Source organism: Amblyraja radiata, chromosome 17 (assembly GCF_010909765.2).
Source record: "Amblyraja radiata isolate CabotCenter1 chromosome 17, sAmbRad1.1.pri, whole genome shotgun sequence".
Lineage (NCBI taxonomy): Eukaryota > Metazoa > Chordata > Chondrichthyes > Rajiformes > Rajidae > Amblyraja > Amblyraja radiata.
In genome coordinates this window covers 15,429,401-15,452,907 of record NC_045972.1, presented here as the reverse complement: position 1 = coordinate 15,452,907, position 23,507 = coordinate 15,429,401, and the positions used below count along the sequence as shown (strand labels likewise).

At 43.7% G+C, this 23,507-nt stretch overlaps 1 protein-coding gene across 1 annotated transcript in view; it reads left to right on the top strand.

Moving 5' to 3' along the window:
- The window catches only part of mlycd (malonyl-CoA decarboxylase), a 35,370-nt gene extending 20,425 nt beyond the window's left edge, over positions 1-14,945 (top strand). Inside the window, exons 2-5 of the mRNA XM_033035776.1 lie at positions 278-390; positions 3,902-4,058; positions 9,065-9,217; positions 14,170-14,945. Coding sequence (XP_032891667.1) covers positions 278-390; positions 3,902-4,058; positions 9,065-9,217; positions 14,170-14,703 — 957 coding nt within the window. The 3' untranslated portion in view covers positions 14,704-14,945. The remainder of the gene's footprint in view (positions 1-277; positions 391-3,901; positions 4,059-9,064; positions 9,218-14,169) is intronic.
- The last annotated feature ends 8,562 nt before the right edge of the window (positions 14,946-23,507 follow it).

Sequence of the window (23,507 nt, the reverse complement as noted above, 5' to 3'; positions counted from 1 at the left end):
ACTGATCTGTCCATTGTAAAGAGAAATGTAGTTCTTTGTGTGAGAATTGCATTCAAAGCCATATTGGATAGCATTTAAATGGTTCTGATAGTGGCCAATTAGTCAAATGGCATAGCCATTTAACAGGATTTTTAATTTTCTTCGTTTAAAAAATAATGGATTTAACAGGACGACCTTCAAACAATCAATGTATCCTATTTGAATTGTTTGAATGGAAAGGAATATTTTTCTGGCCCTCAGTAATTGATTATATTTTCTGACTAACTTTGTGTTTCAGGAAATGGAAGGGACATTGAAGAAACTGCTTTCAAATTGGTTTTCTATAGGATTCTTGAAATTGGAGCGCATCACCTGGCAATCTTCGTGTGATCTGCTGGAGAAAATTAGTCAGTAAGTGTTTTTTTGATCTCTCAATGATAGAAGCAATCTCTAATTTGTCAGCACAGCCATTAGCACATTTAGGCATGTTTTTAATAAGGTCAAGTTTTATACTCTGAGTTTACTGCCATTTGAAGGGCTTATTCAAGGCAGAAGTTAACTGAGGAAATAATATTCTTCTAACTACGTGTACTACATAATGTAGACTGTTTAGTACCTGTACTACATAATGCAGTCAGTTAAAATAAAATTTTGTATGTAGATTTCATGCTGAGAAAATTGGTGGATTGCCCATTTTATCATTGAATAGTAGGGAAACCACTTGTGAGATTACAATGAATCTTGGGAGTTAAACATGATTTATGTTGTGGTGTATGAGCTTAAAATCCTTCCCTTGCTCACCAGCCCAGATTAAAATTGGAAGAATTATTATTAAATTTACTTTCAATACATAATTGGTGTATATGATATGCCTCGTTGAACATCATTTTAGTCTGGGACTTGATTAATTGTTGCATTTCAGCAGTGGAAATTTTTACACTGCTGACTTAAGTTCCTATTTTACCTTTAGTCCTAGAATTGAATCATAGAACCGTAGGGCATGGAAACAGGCCACCTGGCCCAACTTGTCCATGTCGATCAGTAGATATCCTTCTGTTATAATGCCTTCGCCTAGATTTGGTCCATAGTGTTCTATACCTAGGCAATTCAAGTGCTCATCTTGACCCTTCTTAGGTGCTTTCTGCCACACGGGCTCAACCATTCTCAGGTAGTAAATTCCAGGTATATACTACCCTCTAGATGCACATAAATGATTTATATGTGTGTTCTTTTAAACCCCTCTGCAGGGGTTGAGCTGCCAGTCACGTCTCAGTGATGGCAACAATATCTGTGAATTAAAGATTTGAGTTCATGTATTTTCCCAGTGATGATCCTCACTTTAAAATAGATGCAATTTAGCTTTGATGTACAGGTGCACAACCTTTTATCCGAAGATCCAAATAACGAAAACCTCCGAATAGCGGCCATTTTTTCAGTCCTTAAAGAAAGGTCCTTGAAAACGTTCACCGAGGGCGGCCCGCAGAGGTGACAGCGGAACCTCCGGTCGGTCCTCGAAGAAAGGGGAACTAAATCCCCATTCATAAAAGAGAAGGTGAGGGTATATTGTGCGGGAGGGTTAATAATTGACAATATGCTGCTGCCTGCCCGCTGAGTTAAAAAGTTCCCATGGTAGACTCACGATACACAGTGTATCGAGCAACAGATTGTCGCTCCCTTCAGTTTCACTCCACCTACACCCCCCTGCTTCCCGGCCATGTGTGTGACCCCCTTCCCTCCCCTCTCCAGCTCCCCGCCCATTGCACCGGCGCGGGGGCTTTGCACTGTCTTCAAGTCGGCGATGCCAGCAGGACCGTGCCAGTCACCGGAGACGTCAGGATCAACGGGACACCGACCCCCAGGCCCAGTGCAAGCACGGAGATCCCAGAGACCCACAGCCAACAGCAGCCCAGCCCCGCTCCAACTACAGAGGAACCTGGGTTGCGGATGATGGGGCGCAGCTCGGGGCGTCGTAGGGGCCCATCGGGGAGCGGGTTCCTGTTGGTCCTGACGTCTCCGGCCACCTGCCATCCTCCGGGAACTGTACCGCCCTTGCAGGAGAGTGGGGTTGTTTGCAGTTGCAGAGGGAGGGGGCAAGGGCGGTACAGTTTCCAGTCTCAGCTCCAGTCCAGGGGGGTGGCCGGAGACGTCAGGACCAACGGGACACCGACCCCCAGGCCCACTGCAAGCACGGAGATCCCAGAGACCCACAGCCAGCAGCAACTCCAGCCCAGCCCCACTCCAACTCCAGAGGAACACGTAGGGGCAGAAGCTGATGGTGTGCAAGGTACGTCTTGTTCTTGGGGTGGCGGATGAGGGGCCGCAGCTCGGGCTGTGGGTAAACTGCCACTTGTCGCCGTAGCGGCCCATCGGGGAGCGGATTCCTCTGGAATTGGAGGGGGAGAGGGGTATTGTGCTGTTTGATCGCCCCCTGCTATCCCAGGGACAGGGAGACACAGCGGCTTTTTAGACTGGTGGGAAATCACTTCCAAAGTTCTGCCCACACAGTCAGTACACCTCTCCTACACTGCATTTCATACAAACATTTATTCTGCAAGAAAAAACTACATTGAAGACGCAAACACGCGACCGAGTAACTGCCGGGATCAAGGCGCAAACTCGCGACCTTGCGGATATAGAAACATAGAAATTAGGTGTAGGAGTAGGCCATTCGGCCCTTCGAGCCTGCACCGCCATTCAATATGATCATGGCTGATCATCCAACTCAGTATCCCGTACCTGCCTTCTCTCCATACCCTCTGATCCCCTTAGCCACAAGGGCCACATCTAACTCCCTCTTAAATATAGCCAATGAACTGGCCTCGAGTACCCTCTGTGGCAGAGAGTTCCAGAGATTCACCACTCTCTGTGTGAAAAAAGTTCTTCTCATCTCGGTTTTAAAGGATTTCCCCCTTATCCTTAAGCTGTGACCCCTTGTCCTGGACTTCCCCAACATCGGGAGCAATCTTCCTGCATCTAGCCTGTCCAACCCCTTAAGAATTTTGTAAGTTTCTATAAGATCCCCTCTCAATCTCCTAAATTCTAGAGAGTATAAACCAAGTCTATCCAGTCTTTCTTCATAAGACAGTCCTGACATCCCAGGAATCAGTCTGGTGAACCTTCTCTGCACTCCCTCTATGGCAATAATGTCCTTCCTCAGATTTGGAGACCAAAACTGTACGCAATACTCCAGGTGTGGTCTCACCAAGACCCTGTACAACTGCAGTAGAACCTCCCTGCTCCTATACTCAAATCCTTTTGCTATGAAAGCTAACATACCATTCGCTTTCTTCACTGCCTGCTGCACCTGCATGCCCACTTTCAATGACTGGTGTACCATGACACCCAGGTCTCGCTGCATCTCCCCTTTTCCTAGTCGAGCCGAGCACTCTACCACTGAGCCAGCCATTAAAATCTACGCAAAAAAATTTCCATTGTGAAGACCGACAAATTCTGAATTACGAAAAGTGTCTGGTCCCAAGGCTTTCAGATAAAAGGTTGTGCACCTGTACTCACTTGTTCTGCCAACTGGATTGAGGATTTTTCCTGAATGTGATTGCACTTCCATGATCCTCCTTCCTTGAAGAAAATTAAAAATTTCCGCAACAACACTAGCAATAACCCCACCAAGCTCGATAGTCCCACACTGGTTAAGCTACATCCCATCCTGCTTGTACAGATCCCATCCTACGCAGAAACGGTCCTGATGATCTAAAGCCAATCCTCCTACAACATCCATTTGATCTATATTTTGATTCCTATGCTCACAGTCTTGCGGTACTGAAAGCACTCCAGATTTCTTCAAGAGATTACAAGCTTTGAGGCCCAATCCTTTAAATGTCTACCAAGTTGCCTCAACTCATGTTACAGAACCTCCTCCTATCTCCTACCTTTGAATGCAATTTGAATACATTATTTATTTCAGATATGAGGCAGTGCATCCTGTCAGAAGCTGGACTGATATTAAACGTCGCGTTGGACCTTATAGAAGATGCTATGTTTTCACACACAGTGCTATGCCTGGGGAACCTCTGGTAGTTCTACATGTGGCACTAACAGATGATATCTCTAAAAATGCACAGGTGAGCTCATTATTGTTACTACTAATCTGCAGGATACGCAAGGCAGACAGTATTCACAAATTGAAAGAAAATATATACCAATTGAATACTCATAAATAAAAGTAATGCTGATTCACAAAGTGTGGTTCAGCTTTACCAGTGAATCTCAAGGATTTTCCCATAATTTCCCAGAAATGAGCATGAATCCTAGGCTGACCAAATTAATAGTCCGTGAGGCAGAATTTCACTTGCACCTCCTCCAACCTCATCTATTGTATCTGCTGTTCTAAGTGTGGACTCCTATATATTGCTGACCTAGCACGGACTTTGCAATCGTTTTGCTGAACACCTTCGCTCAGTCCACCTGGGCCTACGCGATCTCCCAGTCGTTAAACACGTTAACTCCCTCTCCTATTCCCATACTGACCTTTCTGTCCTGGGCCACGCCCAGTGGTATAAATATTGATTTCTCTAACTTCAAATAACCCTTGCTTTCCCTCTCTCGCCATTCCTACCCCACCCTAGTTCTCCAACTAGTTTCACTGTCTTCCTGATTCATTTTACTGTTTGTATGCCTCGTTGTTAGCTTCCCCTCAGCCAACAATGAACCATTGTACATTTTCTTGATCTCTGTCTGCTTTGATGTATTATTTTCACACCTTACATTCTCTTTGTACCCCACCCTATCTCTATTTACCTCTCCCCTGACTCAGTCTGAAAAAAGGTCTCGACCTGAAACGTCACCCATTCCTTCTCTCCAGAGATGATACCTGTCCCACTGAGTTACTCCAGCACTTTGTGTCTATCTTTTCTAAACTGTACACAGCCAGCCCTTCCAGAAAAGGTGCAATTTAAAAAAAATCCTGAGCAAATGGTAAAACATTTTCACAGTTAGATTTATCCATTTATTGATAAGGGCAGTCATAAAAGTTTCCATTTGTGGAAAGCTTAGTTTTATCGAGATGAGATATGATTTAGCAAAGGTCATCTATTGTGTGCAAATAGATCAGGAGCCTAAGTACTTTTACATTTCCCCATTCCTCACCATAGCATTTTTGTAAATAAATAATCTAAAACATGTTAGGCTTATTTGAAGATGAAGAGCCAAATTAATGAACCTGAAACTGTCAACCTTCTGAAAGTCACTTTCTTACTAAGCAAATCATCTTATCCTGAGTAAAATACTGAATTGGGTTTGCATGGTCCAATCTAACACAAAGCCAAAGTGTATGCATTTCACCCAACCCAAATCTCATAATTGTGTTCGAGTTCCATCAGACTTAAGGGCCTGTCCCACCAGCATGCCATTGCATGCGTCTAGCGCGACCAAACGTGGTCGCTTGAGGCGTACGGCCTCGCGGGGCCGGTCCCATTTCGATCGGCGGAGGTGTATGGAGTTGTGCGGGCTGGTCCCGACATCGCGCGGGGCTCCAAAAATCTTGCACTGTTCGAAAATTCCGCGCGACAACGGCCTGTCGGCCCGCAGCCGCATTGAGGCTGTACGCAACGTCTCGACGGGCGTACGCAGCGTCTCGACGTCGTATGCAGCGTCTTGACGTCGTACGCAGCGTCTTGACGTCGTACGCAGCGTCTTGACGGCGTACGCCTAGCGTGTGGCGTTGCGCGATGACGTCACCACCTGGCGTGCTGTTGCGCGATTACGTCACCGCCCGACGCCGTGTGATGTCCAAATTCAGTCGGCCCGCCTCCTGCCCAGCTGATTGGCGAGTTTGACGTAAATTACGTCACGCGTGAACTTTGCGCGTACTTACCGCGAACTCAGCGTGAACTCCGCTTCCGGTTGGTCGCGCTAGACGCATGCAATCGCATGCTGGTGGGACAGGCCCTTTAGATGGGGAAACTGGACTCCAACAAAATACTGGAGGAAAGGGCAAAAATCAACACATTATAAATCGGTCTCATTACAATCCAGTCAATGAAACATTAGTGGTGGGAAAATTATTCCAAGATGTTCTGAATGCAGTTCTTAATCTTTATTTAGAATGGCACAGATTAATCAAATAATTTATTTTTTAAAGGGATGTTGTGTTCAGCCAATTTGATTGATGTTTTTTTTGTTTTGAAGAGTTAACATAGTTGGGCAGAGAAATTAGAGGATTTGATATGGTTCACATAGAGATTAGCTTTTGACAAGATTTGGCACATTAGGAAACAAAAACCTAGATTCGAAGGAAAGTGACAAAATGAACCCATAAATAAATAGCTGAAGGTACAAAAGGGTTATTACAGTCCACAGTTTTTCATGTGACTAGAGGGACCTCTTCACCAATTTCATACCAGGTTTCTGACTTTTTGTGATGCAAACTTGTTTAAAGCAGACATAAACCAGAAGCAGGAATGGACTAGGCTGGAATGGATCAAATAAGCCGCAAGTTGATCTCTGCAGCAGCTTATAGACATAGTTGCTCTTTAGGTTCTCATGAAGAGATTTTCATCTCATGAAGAGAGGTGATCCAGGGTTGACCATGACTAATATGATGATAATTATGTTTGCATTGACACAAAACTCCGTATAAGATTAATATTGAAAATATTAATGAGTTTCATATTGAAAATATATTGACATTTATTAGAAGTCTGAATAGCCAGCATAATTGCTAATTAAATTTTGTTCAGAGATGTGTGAAGCAATGCATTTGCATCGGGTGACCAGGGCAAGTAAAAGTAAATAAGGTACTGGGAAATGTAGAAATGACGAGTGCATGTATACGTGTTGCTGAAGGTAACAGTGGTTGTTAAAGAGCTTGCCTTTAAAACTCAAGAAATTAAGGGGACACATATTTGAATGTATAAAATGATATGCAAAACCACTGTAGGCAAAGCATAGAATCGAAGACGAGGGAGTATATAGCTAAAAATGTATAAAGTATTAATTGGCATCATTTAGAATGCTTCATTCCATCTACTTACAAAACTCCAGGAAGAATGTGGTCGTTTTAGAAAGTTCAGAGGACATTTATGAGAATACCATCAGGGTTGTTAGATTTTAGAGAGGAGGAAGGATTATTAGACCAGAATTTGTTTCTTTAAAACTTGGGAAATTAAGGGGACACATATTTGAATGTATAAAATTATATGCAAAACCACTGTAGACAAGAAGAATTTGTGTTGATATCATTAGCCATGATACATATGTTTAAAGTTATTTGTGGAAGAGAATTAAAAAGTTTTCTTACCCAGAGATGGTTTATAGGTCTGCTAGGTCTCAGTGCAACGTAGAGGCAGAAAATTTAATTGCATTGAAATCCCATTTAGATGCACACTAGAAGTACAGTGACCTCAAGCTATGGACCAAGAACCGTGAAACAGGATTAAACTGGATTGCACTTCGACTGGCACAGATATTATGCCTTCCTTCTGTGCCATAAATTGCTGTGAACCTTTTATTTATTTCTGATTGTATTTGGTTTTCATTGGAAATAATGCCTGTTTTATATGATAACTATTTAGAGAATGTAAGCATTCTAATTTCACAGAATGTTAGACACAAAAGGATGCAAAAATCATTTTCCTGATCGCTTAAAAAAACATGTGAAACTCTGTTCACTCTTTGTTAATAGTATTGGAATATTTATCTCACTTTTCACCTCTCACTTTCCTCAAGTTAAGGGTGTAGCCATGGGCACTTGCATGGGCCCCGGTTATGCCTGCATTTGTGTTGGTTATCTGGAGCAGTCCTTGTTCCAGGCGCACACAGGCCCTATACCCCAACTCATTTTCTGCTAGAGCGACAACTGAATTGGGGCATTAACTTCACCACGAACTTCCACCCCCTCCTAAAATTTACCTGGATTATCTCTGACGCCTATCTCCCCTTTCTTGATCTCTGTCTCCATCACGGCCTGATCCTATCCTCTACTCTTACTGCCTCTGTCTTTGCTGCATCTGCTCCCAAGATGAGGCTTTCCATATGAGGACATCCGAGATGTCTTCATTCTTTAGTGAACGTGCTTTCCCCCCGGTTGTCATAGATGGATCCCTCACCTTTGCACGTATTCCCTGTGACTATGAGTTTGCTCGCGGTGCTCTGGTTTCCTCCCTCATCCCAAAGACATGCACGTTTGTAGGTTAATTGCCGTCTATAAACTGCTCCGTGTGTAGGGAGTCGAAGAGAATGTGTGATAACATAAAACTAGTGAGAACAGGTGGTCAACATGGAGCCAGTGGGCCGAAGGGCCTGTTTCCATTTTGTACTTGTAAACTCTAAACATAACCATGTTCAGCCGTCAAGTGGACAATACATCTTTGTTTCTTCCTGAAACCTCCACCATCGTATAAGCTAGTTTTCAACCTTTGTGATTCTCTCTCTGGTTGAGGGCACTAGATGCAATAAAGGCAACGTAGGCTGAGAACATCTACATGTAGTACTGAAGACCTGTCCTCCAGAAATAGCTGAAGCTCGAGCCAAGGTGTTTCAGTGCAGTTATAGCACTGGCATCTGACAACAAGCAAAATTCTCCAGGCATTTTTGTTCACAATAACAGGACACAACTAACCAGCCTAACTGCTGCCAAATCAGAAAACTTTCAGTAATTAGATGAGTGATGAAAGGTGTCATTGGCAGTGTATCAAGGGATACTTACTTAGTAGTAACCCACTTATCAATGTCTGATTTAGTTTAATCAGGATCACCCAACTCAATACCTTTTCACAGCCTTTGGCCAAATGTGGGATGTCCAGATGTGAAGTGAGAGTGATTGCCTTTGACATCAGGCAGCATTTGGTCAAGAACCCCTGGATAGATTGAAGCCAGTAACCACCATGAGCAAATCAATCCAATGGAACCATAAATTGGGGGCCCTGGACTGTTATTTTATGTCAGTCTTGGGTCTGATTCAAAGGCATGAATGGAAAGGTAGGAGAGGTGAAATGGTCCTTGTACCAGACCAGATTCTCGTCAAGTTTAGGTGTCAAAATACTTTAGTTTAAGAATTTAAAAACAAGCATCAAAGATTTGATAGGGAAACAATGAATGTTTTTTGTTGTATTTTTATGTTTTGTGGCAGACTATTGTTGGACGAGATCCTTCTCCCGAGATTGCTGAAGATGTTAACAAGATCACCACAGCTATTTTCTACTCCATCAGCTCAACACAGCCGGGACTGCACCAGGTACACCTTGGAAATTACCTCATCAAGCAAGTAGTAAAAGAACTTCAGGTAAATCTTAGTCACAGTAAGTACTGTATGTAATCTGCAAGGAACAGCCTCCAGCAATTCTGAGATTAACAGCAATAGCTATAGCAATAAATTACTATAGCTTACAGCAAAACTGGCTAAGTTACAATACCATGGAAAACAAAAATGCTGGAGAAACTCGGTGGGTGTTTCTCCAGCATTTTTGTCTACCTTTGATTTTCCAGCATCTGCAGTTCCTTCTTAAACTTCTTAAATACCATGGAAAACTATAATTTCTAGATCTGAATAAAATTTTCCTCAGAATTTAGTATCTTATTTGGATAAGTAAGCCTTCATCTCTCAGACAATGCAAAACATTTTGATGTTCAAGATAGATTGCATATTGTTTATATATGTTTCTAACTTTCACTGAGGAACATCTTTTTTATTTTCTTCTATTTAGCCTAAAAATACTTTTGTAAAATGTACCTATTTATCATCTACCAAATTATAGATGGACTTCAACACTTAAACAGTGGAGAGAAAAACATCTCCCCATTAATTTTCCCTCAGTTCCTTTCAGTCCCAGGCATCTGGGATATAAATAGGAAAAAAAAGTTATTTGAACTGTTTTTGCAGCTTTTCATTTGTGCTTATCTTTCGGAAGTTGATAAAGGAACAAAAAATAATTCGTACCAGAAGCACGGTTGCCATTGTTTCGTCCCTGAACTGCTTTTGCTTTGTGCTGACTCGGTTTCACTGAAATGATCTGATTTATTTTTAGTACAGGTATCAACTCTACAGTCGTCAGTGCTGAAAACAAGTTTTATTTTCATTCTTTTTGTAAGATCTCCTAACAGTCAGGAGTGCTGGTTCTCATAGAGAAAATGTGAGATGCCCTGTTAAGCTACTGGTTTTAGAAAAAAATAGCTTCCTTGTATTCCAGTGTGACATTTCCATTTCTCACTGTAGCTGCAAAAACCGGCTTTCTGAATGAGGCTATCAGTTCAGACCAAACTAATGGCAATTCAGTGTCGTGGATCAATGCTTAACCAGATGCTATGTTTTTCTGATCAAGTAAAATATCACATCTTTTCTTTCTGGGTGGGAAAGATGTGCATTGAATTTTATTTTAAATGGGATGATCAATATACATTTTCATACTATAATTAAATATATAAATAGGAAAAACATGTTCTTTGAACTGTTTTTGCAGCTTGTCATTTGTGCTTATCTTTCCGAAGTTGATAAAAGAACAAAAAATAATTTGTACCAGAAGCACGATGCACTTGTTCATTCAGCAAGTGAAGGTTTATTCAATGGCCTTGAGTTTTCGAGATATGTGCTGAAAGCTCAGCCCGTATAGAGGTGCTTTGCTAACTAAAATAGCATTGAATTTCAATTCTGATACTCAAGTTGCCAATTGACTTGCAAACACCAGCCTCTGTATTATTATTCTGCTGCCTCTTAACAAGATGATTGACATCTTCACAATGCCAAGTGTTTAGCTTGCACCACTGCATTGCTAATGCAGCCACTGGTTTTAGCATTTATATTTAAATATCTGTGCAGAAAAGAAATCATTTGTGTATGGTATAAACATTCATCAGCTTTCTCATGGAGCAACTGGCAATTTTTAAATTTTGCTTTGTTTTTGGCATATTGTTGGAATTTGCCTTACGTACAATATGCACATATATTGTACAGAGCTTTTCTCATCCTTCCACATTATTTTCTTTAACTGCCTCCATCCTTCTCTTAGAATTTGTGCCTTAAATCGCTCAATCTCGTCTTAAATATTCAATATCCACTTGTTTGACTTTTTTTTCATGACGCCCTTAAGCTTTCTTTAGTTTAATGCCTACTTTCCCTATGTCACAATAAAGCAGCCCAGACTTTAATCTCCACATTTAAGCAACTGTGCAAATTAAAGTTATTTTTGTACAAACTATACATGTTCAGACTACAATTCATGCCAGAGCATTTGACGTCACAGATACAATTGCCAAGTGCATTGATGGAATGCAAATTTGGAAAGTGTTAATGTGGAAATTGTGAAAACAATTGGTTTATTCATTTAAATTATTCATTTGTCAGAGATTGATTTAGTTTCCTGCGCTGTGTGGCCAAACTACTTCAATGTCATGTTCTGCCATCTACATTCACATGCTGTTTCCCAAAGCCAGGTCTATTTCTCTGCACCTTCAAAATCTTTTGCCCAGAGTAGGGGAATCGAGAGCCAGTGGACATAGGTTTAAAGTGAAGGGGGGAAAGATTTAATAGGAACCTGAGGAGTATTTTTTTCACATAGAGGATGGTGGGTGTAGAATGAGCTGTCGGAGGAGGTTGATGAGGCAGATAGTATTGCAACGTTTAAGAAATATTTGGACAGGTTTAGAGGGATATGGGCCAAACGAGGCAGGTGCGACTAGTGTAGATGGGACATGTTGGTTGGTGTGGGCAAGTTGAGCTGAAGGGCCTCTTTCCACATTGTATGGTTCTATGATTCTAAATGACCAGTAAGCAGATAAATCAGACATCAGCAGAATGATTGCTAGATAACATTTGACTTCCATTCAATGCTAATTCAGTATGTACCCAACAAAGTCTGTAAATGGCAAGCTGATGACCTGTTTTGATGATGATTCAGGGATACTTAATGGCTGGAAAATTTCCCTACAGTTTATTTAAAATGTATGCCTTTTTTTCCACTTGAAAGGGAATACTGAGCCCCAGTTCATCTTATCCTACACCCCTTAACTCTAGCAATGCACTAGAGTAGTGACATTGTGCTTGAGGTCTAGTGCTTTTGGGGAGGGGGCGGGGGGGGTTGTTATTTATTTTTGCAGTGATGCTGCCTGTCCTGCTGAGTTACTCCAGAATTTTGTGTCTATAATCTTTTGCTTGATTGGCACTGAATTAATGCAAGTTTGATTTATTCCCACATGTGACCAAAGACATTCTCCAGAATTGTTTGAAATATCACACATGTTGTTGCTGTGTTCACAATAAGTAAAATAAAATTTGTAACCATGTAATATCAAAAAAGGTGGTCTGCAATTGAATGTATGGGCCATGGAAGTTTGTTGATTGAGAGATGAACTTGTCAAAATTTACAGGATTCTGAGAGAGACTAGCGTGGTAGATAGGGAGAAGCAGGTAATTGAACTATTACAGAAATACTCTACGGAATTTTACGTTCTCCCCGTGACCTGCATGAGTTTTCTCCAGGATTTCCGGTTTCCTCCCACACTCCAAAGACGTAAAGGTTTGTAGGTTAATTGGCTTTGATAAATTATAAAATGTCCCTAGTGTGTGTAGGATAGTGTTAGTGTACGGGGATCGCTGGTTGGCGTGGACTTGGCGGGCGGAAGGGCTTGTTTCTTTGCTGTATCTCTAAACTAAATCCTGAGGCTACTCATGAATCAGTGTGTGACTGACCTGGCAGCTGCCTGCTTTATTGTGCAGGTCTGATTTTTAATGCTTCTTAAAGGGAGCGTATCACAAAATGATTAATTAGTACAAAATTATCCAAATTTCACAGATTTTAGGTGTGTTGGTGTTTGGGCAAAGTGCAGCACTCATTTAGGATATCAAAAATAGATTAATTCCAAATTCTTCGAGGTAGAACGTCTACAACTGTGGCAAATTATCTTGGTATAGGACTGAGATGGAAAATAAATTTTTATACCCAGTGTAAATCTTTAGAATTCTCTAGCTCCCGAGCTGTGGATGTTCAATGTGTGAATGTATTCAAAGCTAAGATTATATATTTGGGCAGCAAGGAATCAATTAACGTAAGGGGATTAATCATGACATTGAATGTTGAAGCATATAAGCAAAATAAGACAATATATTTATGGTTCATGTTATGTTTTAAAAAACTGTTTTGCTTCTTTATTATTTCTGAAACCTAAGCATCTTTTTATCAGAAAAAAGAGCATTGAGTGCACATGTTGGCATTGCTAGTTTCGCAGTTCAAGCACCGTTTTATCATATTATGCAATTTATTTGGAGACACAAGGAACAGCAGATGCTGGTTAAAAAAAAGATACAGAGTGCTGGAGTAACTCGGCAGTTCAGGCAACATCTCTAGTTGTCATTTTGGGTCGGACCCTTTTTTCAGACAGATTGTAGAGGAAAGGAGAAATCTGGAAGAGAGATGGGGACAAAGCAAAGCCTGGCAAGTGATAAGTGAATACAAGGGAGGGGAGTGGGGGGAGATTTGATATGCAGATGGTTGGTCAAAGGGCAGAGATGAAGGGACAAACTGTGTAAGATAAGGATAGAATAGGGAAAATGTGAAAGTAGAGGAAGGAATATAAGTGGAAGGGGACAGGAGAGGTGGAAGGGGAGACATAGGTGTTAATCCAGATGGAGCACATGAAAGGGAGAAGGGATAAAATGGGTGGTTGTTTGTATGTTAGTTACCTGAAATTGGAGAATTCAATGTTCATGCCATCAGGTTGTAAGTTACCCAAGTGGAATATGAGGTACTGTCCCTATCGTTTACCCATCCTATTTCCATTCTGACCTTTCTATCCTGGGCCTCTTCCATAACCAGAGTGAGGCCACACTCAAACTGGAGGATCTTGTATTCCCCTTTGGTAGCTAACAACCTAATGGTGTAAATATTAAATTATCCAATTTCAAGTAAGTAACCCACAAAAAAATCCTCCTTCCCTCCCTCTCCCTGTGCCCCTTCGCACCCATATCTCCCCTTCCACCTAGATTCCTTCCTCTGGCTTCACCTCTTCTATTCTGAGAAGACACGCCACCTATCCATGTTCTCCAGAGATGCTACCTGACTCGCTGAGTTACTCCAACGGCACTTTGTGCCTCTTTTTAATGCAGTTTACACTTAAGAGCAACGGGAAAAGATATTGGAGCAGAGGAAGCTTGGTGTAGCAAATATGATATGACTTTACTGGTTGTATTTCAAAAATACCTCCGCTTTGGCATTCAATTTCTTTGTGTGCTTGTGTTATTTTCAGGGCGAATTTCCTCACATGAAACAATTTTCCAGTCTGTCTCCTATTCCTGGCTTCACAAAATGGCTAGCCGGAACCATCAGTGACCAAATGAAGGACGGAACTACGAACCGAATCCTTACACAAGCTGAAAGCAAAGAGATCCAGGAAATCGTGGGAGGACCTGTGCTAGAAACACTTAAACGGCTGCTCATCACTAATGAGTGGGTGAAGACTGAAAAACTTGTTCGAGTTCTTGAGCTGCCACTTATGAGACTTTGTGCCTGGTACTTGTATGGAGAAAAACATCGCGGGGCTGCTCTTAATGCAGTAGCTAACTTTCACCTTCAAAATGGTGCTGTGATGTGGCGATTAAACTGGATGGCAAACACAAGTCCTCGTGGAATTTCATCGTCGTCTGGAATTATGGTAAACTACCGCTATTTCCTGGAAGATACCAATTATAACAGTGTCCAGTACTTGAAAACAAGACATATTGAAGCATCCACACAAATTTTAAGTCTTGTAGCTCAATTTCAGAAAACCAGTAAGCTTTAGTGCTTTACGGAGAAGAAAGGAGATAATTTAATCAGTTTAAAATTGCTTATTAGCATTTCAATGAAAAATTGCCACAAAAAATGTATTTGGGAAATTCATTGTGGTGCAGCCAATTTTAATACGATACGAAACTATAAAACTTTATTCATCCCAGGAGGGAAATTGATCATAGTTTGTTTGTTTATAGTATTTCATGTATGTAATGATGAGCCTCAATATTAAATAGTATATTTAATAATATTCTATTATTGGCTCGTACATTTAACTAAAATTTAGGTTGCTTAATTAGAACTAATATATGCCAATTTTCAAGACAAGACAATGAACAGCCAAATGGAGCTTTGATGTACAATCAGGGCAGAATAATCTACTCTGTTTAGTAAGTATCACTTTTCAACTTTGTGAAGCCTGATGGTGTAAGAGGAAAGTATTATTATCTTCTACGTGGTTTCAACGTACTTTTTCAGAGTTAACAAGCTTTCAGTACTGACTGAGCATTTTGCAACCTTTTAGCTGATCATTAGTTTAAACAAGGCCATTACAGAGAAGCATCAGTAATGCCAACAGCACTCAAACACTTTCATATCCCACCACTGAAAAGTCTAACTCGGGGACAGCGTGCCATTATAAGTAATTGCCTCAAGTAGAGAATTGCTCACTGGCGCACTAGTGTCACCCTGCCCTTTTTAGTTATTTGTGTTACCTCAGACTAACTCTTCATGGTCTAAATTTGTGCTCATGGTAAGCAGGCTGTTTCCATAAATTGATCATTTCCTTTGTGACCTTAAATTTGCATTCTTTTGTATGTTATGACAGGCGTGACATTTCATAATTACCCATTTTATCATGGAATAATGTACTGGAGACCATGTAGGCTGTCCAATACATTGAGCATACTCAAGATAAAAAATGTTGAAGAATAACAATTTCATACTTGCGTGAGATATCTTGTCTACTCAAACAAAGTCCAGAGTGGCGGCACGGTGACGCAGCAGTAAATTTGCGCGCTTGCAGCGCCAGAGACCCGGGTTCAATCCCGACAACGGTTGCTGTCTGTATGGAGTTTGTACGTTCTCCCTGTGATCGCGTGAGTTTTTCCGAGATCTTCGGTTTCCTCCCACACTCCAAAGACGTACAGGTTTGTAGGTTAATTGGCTCGGATTTGTATAATTGGTATAAGTGTAAATTGGCCCTAGTGTGCGTAGACTTGTGTTAATGTGCGGGGGTTGCTGGTCGATGCGGACTCTGAGCTGAAGGGCCTGTTTCCGTGCTGTATCTCTAAAGCTAAACTAATACTATTGATTCGTCTAAACAACTTTGAGTTTCTAATTAAATATTATTTGATGTTTGCAGAAATTTGAATTCAATCTCCAACTTTTGTGCGTAAAAGGTAATTTACCTATTAATTGCAAAAATGCTACACAAAAACCATGTGTAGGTACTATTGCTAAGGTTTAAACACAATATGAAATAATGTATATTTGACAAGCTTAGCTTTTGGGGAAAATAAGCTATATTGTTAATTGTGAATATTATTAAACAATTTAATTGAGAATTTGAAGGAGTGATGATTAACAAAAAATAAAAAATTGAATTGCCTAATTTTGGAATTAGCACTGGCATCTTTACTGTGGATCTGACTTGCTCATGTGACATGAAACATCACTGTTAGATGATGAAGGCCAGGGCAAGAGCTTTCCCACTCTTCACCTAGAATTCTTAAATGAGCTGAAAAAACCTTCAAGCCTCGCAATTAACATGGAAGCAAATTACAACCTACCTACAACTCAAACAAGGCAAATAATTAGCTTGGGTACAGACATCCATCAGCCAATAACTGGATGATTAACAACAGTTGTGTTTACTTTAAAAGAAAATGAGAATTGTAAGCTTAAATACCAAAATAGGCAAGATTTCAGATCTTTCCAATTATGGATAATTGAACGGACATGGTTGGTTTCATTCATTTCTACATTAAAAAATGATTACAAACAATGAAATGATTTTCAAGTGAATGCTCCAAGCGTTCTGAGGTAATGAAAGGGCCTGTGTAAAGGCAAGTTTAGTTTAATTTAGAGATACAGTACAGAAACAGGCCCTTCGGCCCACTGAGTCCGCACCCACCAGCAATCCCCGCACATCAACACAAGCCAACACACACTAGGGACAATTTACACATATACCAAGTATACAAACCCAACAAACCTGTACGTCTTTGGAGTGTGGGAGGAAACTGAAGATCTCGGAGAAAACCCACGGGGAGAACCTACAAGCTCTGTACACACAGCACCTGTACTCGGGATCGAACCCGGGTGTCCCGCACTGCAAGCACAGTAAAGCAGCAACTCTACCGCTGCGCCACCATGCCACAATAAAGTTGTTCTTTTTATTTTTGGTATGTTTGTGATTATCACTTCTGAACCACTATAATATCTATAAAACATGAACTAGCAAAAGGTGAAATTATCCATATAGATACCTTAAACAAAGATGAAAGCTTATTTCTGCTACCGAGCAAGTCTTTTAGATAGACACATAAAAGCTAGAGTAACTCAGCGGGACAGGCAGCATCTCTGGCGAGAAGGAATGGGTGACGTTTCAGATCAAGACCCTTGCTCAGCACTTCCTCACAAACAAAGCCAACAGCTCTCAGTGGAAAATAGAAGGTGCAATTTCCACATATATTATAGCCAATGTGTGGTAGTTTCTTTATTTGTCTTGGCATTGATATCAATTTGAAAATTGATTTTAGCTGACTAAACTTAAATGTTTAAAGAACTGTTTAAGGAACAATAAAATTCTTCTAACTATGGAAGAGACAGTGCATCTCAAGAAAATCCATTTAGAGAAATCTCAATGATCATACATGACCTCTAGCAGAATTGGTAGCATTGAAACAGTTCCATAACCAGCTTAAAGGAACCTGTTGAACTGCAATTATTGTTCTCTATTTAGCTTTATTACCTTCATTTGCTTTTAATTAGATTTTTATCTGGAGGTTCGTTTAAAAATGGTATTTCCAAACATTTGGATCTAAGTGCCATTAGCTTTACTAGAATTCCAACTAGTTCAACAAGGTCAAAACCTGCTAAATGAATAAAATAATTAAACATAATCTGCAGATAATGTAATATTTATGGTTGTAATAAAATGCAATTTTATATTCAAAAATTAATGCTATGTGCATCAACGTGTCATTTTATGAACTTTCCCTGAACGCTCTTAGATGTAATTTAATTAAGTTGCAATATTAAAAATATAAAATGTAATTTTGTCTTTTGTAATTCACAAAACATCCAATCTGAAATTGGATTAATATGGAGTTGAAATATGAAGTATAAAATAAATTGGGATTTATAATCGTAATGCATCTGGAATGTGGAAAATGTGACACAGAATAGAAGGCATCTAAACCATAAAACTCCCAGTTACTCTCAATAAATGAATATAGTTGGCCTAAGTAGACAACTTCATATGACTTTAGACTTTAGAGATACAGCATGGACACAGGCCCTTTGGCCTACTGAGTCCGTATCAACCAGCGATCACCCCGTACACTAGCACTATCCTACACACTAGGGACAACTTACAAATTACAGAAGCCAATTAACCTGCAAACCTGTACGTCTTTGGAATGTAGAATGCTCACAGATGTCCAATCGGAATGGATTCATTTACATATGCCTTTGCAGGAGCCCCAGCCCCTGGTGAACGTTCCATCGTGTGATGTCACAATGCCCAATGCTCAAATACATTGTTGCCATAGAGGGATTACAGAGAAGGTTCACCAGACTGATTCCTGGAATGTCAGGATTTTCATATGAAGAAAGACTGGATAGACTCGCCTTGTACTCGCTAGATTTTAGAAGATTGAGGGGGTATCTTATAGAAACGTATAAAATTCTTAAGGGGTTGGACAGGCTAGATGCAGGAAGATTGTTCCGGATGTTGGGGAAGACCAGAACAAGGGGTCACAGTTTAAGGATAAGGGGGAAATCCTTTAGTACTGAGATGAGGAAAACATTTTTCACACAGAGAGTGGTGAATCTCTGGAATTCTCTGCCACAGAAGGTATTTGAGGTCAGTTCATTGGCTATATTTAAGAGGGAGTTAGATGTGGCCCTTGTGGCTAAAGGGATCAGGGGGTAAGGAGAGAAGGCAGGTACAGGATGTAGATCAGTGCATGCTCCTTTAACATAGTGACCTCACCACTACTAACCACGCCCCATTGTCTCCTGTATAATTGTAGCTTCCCCGCCTCTAGCTCTCTCTCTAGTCCCAGTGATGACCACGGACAGCTAGGGCATAATGTATGTAGTGAATGAATAAAGATACTTGGTAAGAGACTTTGAGTGTTGGATCAAGTCCTTTTACATGGTGTCAGCGCGGTAGACTTGCGTCTCCTGTTTATCGGTTTTATTTTATTATTTGTTTCTCCCAGTTGTTTCCCCACCTTCACATTTAATATGGCTAACTCGTTCCGTCGTCCTGACAAGCTCATTTTTGACGCGGACATCGTGCACCGCTGGACTGTCTTCCAGCGCGACTATGAACATTACATCGCTATTGCTCATCCTGGTGTATCTCCTGCGGTACAGGCTCACATGCTCCTCAACCTGGCTGGTCCGGAGGCTATGGAACATTATGCGGCATTCGATTTCGACCCTCCGGAAGACCGCCATGACCCGGTATGTCTCATGGCCAAATTTAATGCCCTATGTGACATTCCCACAAATAACATAATTGAGCGCTTTAAGTTTTTCTCAAGACGTCAGGTTCCCGGTGAGCACATTGACGCTTACATTGCCTCTTTGCGTCATTTGGCTCGGAGGTGCCGCCTCGAAGCTATTACAACTGACGAATTGATCAGGGACGTCCTGGTTTACGGTCTCCTAAACTCAAAGCTGCGCGAAGATCTACTAATGAAACCCGACCTCACGCTAAAGGATGCCATGCATTCTGCTCGTATGGCCTCTGCTGTCGGCTCCGTTTCCCACCCACAGTCCCAGGACATCAACTTCACCGGTACCGTGGGCCGCCGGCGGATCAATAGCCCGCCTCGCCCGTTCTCGCCCGCTTCTCCCGCTAAGGTCACCCCTCGTCGTTGCCCGAATTGTAATTTCTCCTCGCACCAGAACAACGTTTGCCCGGCGCTGGGTAAGACTTGCAACTCTTGCGGGAAATTGAACCATTTTTCGTCAGCCTGCCGTTCTCGTGGGAAACCGATCCCTGCTCCTAGAAGGAGTCTAAACATTCTTGCGGACACTGATAGCGCGCCTGGTTCCCAGTACCAACCAGAACTCCCTGATTCAGATACGATTTCCTCCCATGGTGATCCGACTGTGTTTTCGCTCCTGGGTACACCTGGCCCGATAACGGATCCCTCAATACATGTTATTGTGAATGGACACTCCTTCTCGGCCAAGGTCGATACTGGTGCGTTTGCAAACATTATGTCTGTTCGCCTCTTCAAAAAGATAAGTTTGGGTGAGAGAGTGCTTCCCGATAGCTCCCGCCTTCATGCCTATGGGGGAGGTGTTCTGGTCGCAGTGGGGAAGGCCACTGTTATCTGCACTGTTCTCAAGACCTCTCGGCCCCTCACTTTTTTCCTGCTGGACTCTGATAACGTCACCCTGCTGGGCGCCCGTGCATGCCAGGACTTGGGCTTGGTCTCTTTTCACCACGATGTCCACCTGGTGCAGGCCCCCATGGACCCCCTGATAGAGTATCCTGACCGTTTCGATGACATTCTGGGCAAGCTGCCCTGTGCCTATAAAATCGTTGTTGACCCGGGGGTCGACCCGGTCGTTAGACCGGCCCACCGGGTGTCTTTTGCCATGAAGGGCCGCGTGGAGTCCACACTTCGTGATATGGTTTCCACTGGCATTCTCAGAGAGGTGAGCGCACCCACCCTGTGGGTCTCCACCATGGTCGTTGCTGCCAAGAAAGACGCCAGCGAGATCAGGATCTGCATCAACCCGAAGGACCTGAACCTTGCTATCCAAAGCCCGCACTACCCCATGCGGACGGTGGAGGACGTCGCTGCACAGGTTGGTCCTGCCACTGTCTTCTCGGTCTTAGATGCCAAGAGCTCCTTTTGGCAGATCCCTCTGGATGAACGTTCGTCTTATTTAACCACCTTCAGCACACCTTTCGGCAGGTTTCGTTTTCTTCGCATGCCCTTCGGGATCAACTCAGCGAGTGAGGTTTTCCAGCGGACCATGGAACAGCTGTTTGCCAGGTTGCCATGTGCTATTATTGTCGATGACATTCTGGTATACGGGAAGGACGTCGCTGAGCACGACCTGCACCTACGCCAAGTCCTGGACCGGGCCCGTGAGATTAATCTCAAGCTCAACCCGAAGAAGTGTCGGTTCCGCGTTCAGGAGGTCACGTACGTGGGCCACGTTTTCACGGCCAGTGGACTAAAGCCAGACCCCCAGAAGACTGCTGTGGTCACCGAAATGCCTGCTCCCACCGACGTGCCCGGCCTGCAGCGATTTCTGGGCATGGTCAACTACCTGGGTAAGTTCATACCCGACCTCAGCGAACTGAGTGCCCCTCTGAGGGAGCTAATCAAAAAGGACAATGCCTGGGTCTGGCTACCGCATCACCAGTCGGCATTCGTAGCCCTGAAGTCCAGGCTCGCTCGCACCCCGACTTTAACGTATTTTGACCTGAACAGACCTATCATCCTCACCTGCGATGCTTCTCGGTTCGGACTCGGTGCTGCCTGCCTGCAGCTCGAGGACGATCGGCAGCTGCCTGTTTCCTATGCCTCTCGCACCATGACCCCTGCTGAGCAGCGCTACGCTCAGATCGAGAAGGAGCTCCTTGCAGTGGTTTTCGCATGCTCCAAATTCAAAGACTACATTATGGGCAACACTTTCACCATTGAAACGGACCACCAGCCGCTGGTTTCTATCTTGAACAAGCCTATCCATGCGGCCTCCTCGCGGTTGCAGCGAATGATGCTGCAGCTCCAACGATTCACATTCAACATTGTGTACCGCAAGGGCAAGGAAATGTTCGTGGCCGACACATTGTCCCGTGCGCCGCTCCCCTCCGTTGCCCGTCATCCATACGAATCGTCTGACCTGATGGTACTGAACGTTAACATTGTTCCCTCTTGGCAGATGCAGTCCCTGGTCGAACACACTGCCGCTGATCCTGCCCTACAACAGCTTGCGGGCGTCATCCGCCGTGGCTGGCCTGACCGACGCTCTTCCCTACCGGCCGGAGCCGTGCCCTACTTCCTGGTTCGGGACGAATTGGTGCTGCACAGCGGCGTGGTGGTGAAGGGCCACAAGGTCGTGGTGCCGGACGCTCTGCGTGACCACTACTACCAAACCGCACACAGCGGTCATCCCGGGGTGGAGGCCACTTTGTCCCGGGCCCAGGCTCAATTTTTCTGGCCTGGCATGATTCCGGAGATTCGTGACAGGGTCTCCGCCTGTGCTGCCTGCAACAGCCTACTGCCTCATCAACAACGCCAACCTCTCATGCAGCAGCCGGCTCCAGAGCTGCCGTGGATGGCTGTCGCCACTGACATTTTCGAATGGCGTGGCAAACACTTCCTGGTCCTGGTGGACTCCTACTCCAGCTGGTTCGAGGTGGACCAGCTGCCCTCCCTCACGTCTGTTGCCGTCATCGGGAAGCTTCGCCGCCACTTTTCTACCTTCGGTTCCCCGGTGACTCTCCAATCCGACAATGGCGGACAGTTTTCCAGCGCAGAGTTCGCCGCTTTCGCCGCCCTATGGAACTTTCGCCACATCACCAGCAGCCCCGAGTACCCGCAGAGCAACGGCCTTGCGGAGCGCGCTGTCCGCAGTGCCAAGGAGCTGCTGGAACATTGCCGTCTGTCCCATTCGGACTTCTATCTTGCCCTCCTCAACCTCCGCAACATTTCCCGGGACCCCGCACTTGGTTCGCCTGCCCAGCGCCTCATGTCCCGCACCACTAGACCCCCTCTCCCGGTTTCTCAGCAATCTCTAACGCCCGCTGTCCTAAGCCCTGCCGCTGTCAAGGATCGCATCATCGAGAAACAGGTCATCCAAAAGCGCTCCTTTGATAAATCTTCCCGACTACTTCCCCGTCTGTTCCCGGGCCAGGTTGTTCGGATGATGTCCACCTCCGGTCATCACCGGCTGGCCGTTGCCGTTGGCAATGCCGACTCTCCCCGGTCCTACCTGGTTAATTACGAGGGCACCGTGTACCGTCGGACACGCCAGCACCTGCTGCTAGTCAACGAACCTGCTCCGCCTCCCGCGGACCCGTTTTCGCCACCTGTTCATTCCCCGCCACCTGTCCAGCCCCCGCCGCCAGTCCATTCACCGCCGCCTTCGACTACTCCTGCCCCTGTCACTCCTCGCATGCCCCGGACCCTTCCCTCTCAGCTCATGGTGCCCAGCCCGCACGGTCCCCCTTCTCCTCCTTTGCCTGCTGTGGATCCCGTTCCGTCGCCTTGCTCTCCTCCTCCACCTGGGTTTTCATCTCCCGGTTCCCCTATCTCTGTCCCTGCACCCGTTCCTGTTGCTCCTGCGGTGGAAGGGGAAGGCGGGTTGCGCACCCGCTCTGGGCGTTTGGTCAAGCCGCCTGTCCGGTACGGAGTGGGCGAGTAGTCTGCTTCATTATGTTTTCCAACTGTTCCTGGTTTGCCTCTAGCGTATGAGCCGTGGTCGCTTTGTTTCCAAGAGAAAGGATGTAGATCAGTGCATGCTCCTTTAACATAGTGACCTCACCACTACTAACCACGCCCCATTGTCTCCTGTATAATTGTAGCTTCCCCGCCTCTAGCTCTCTCT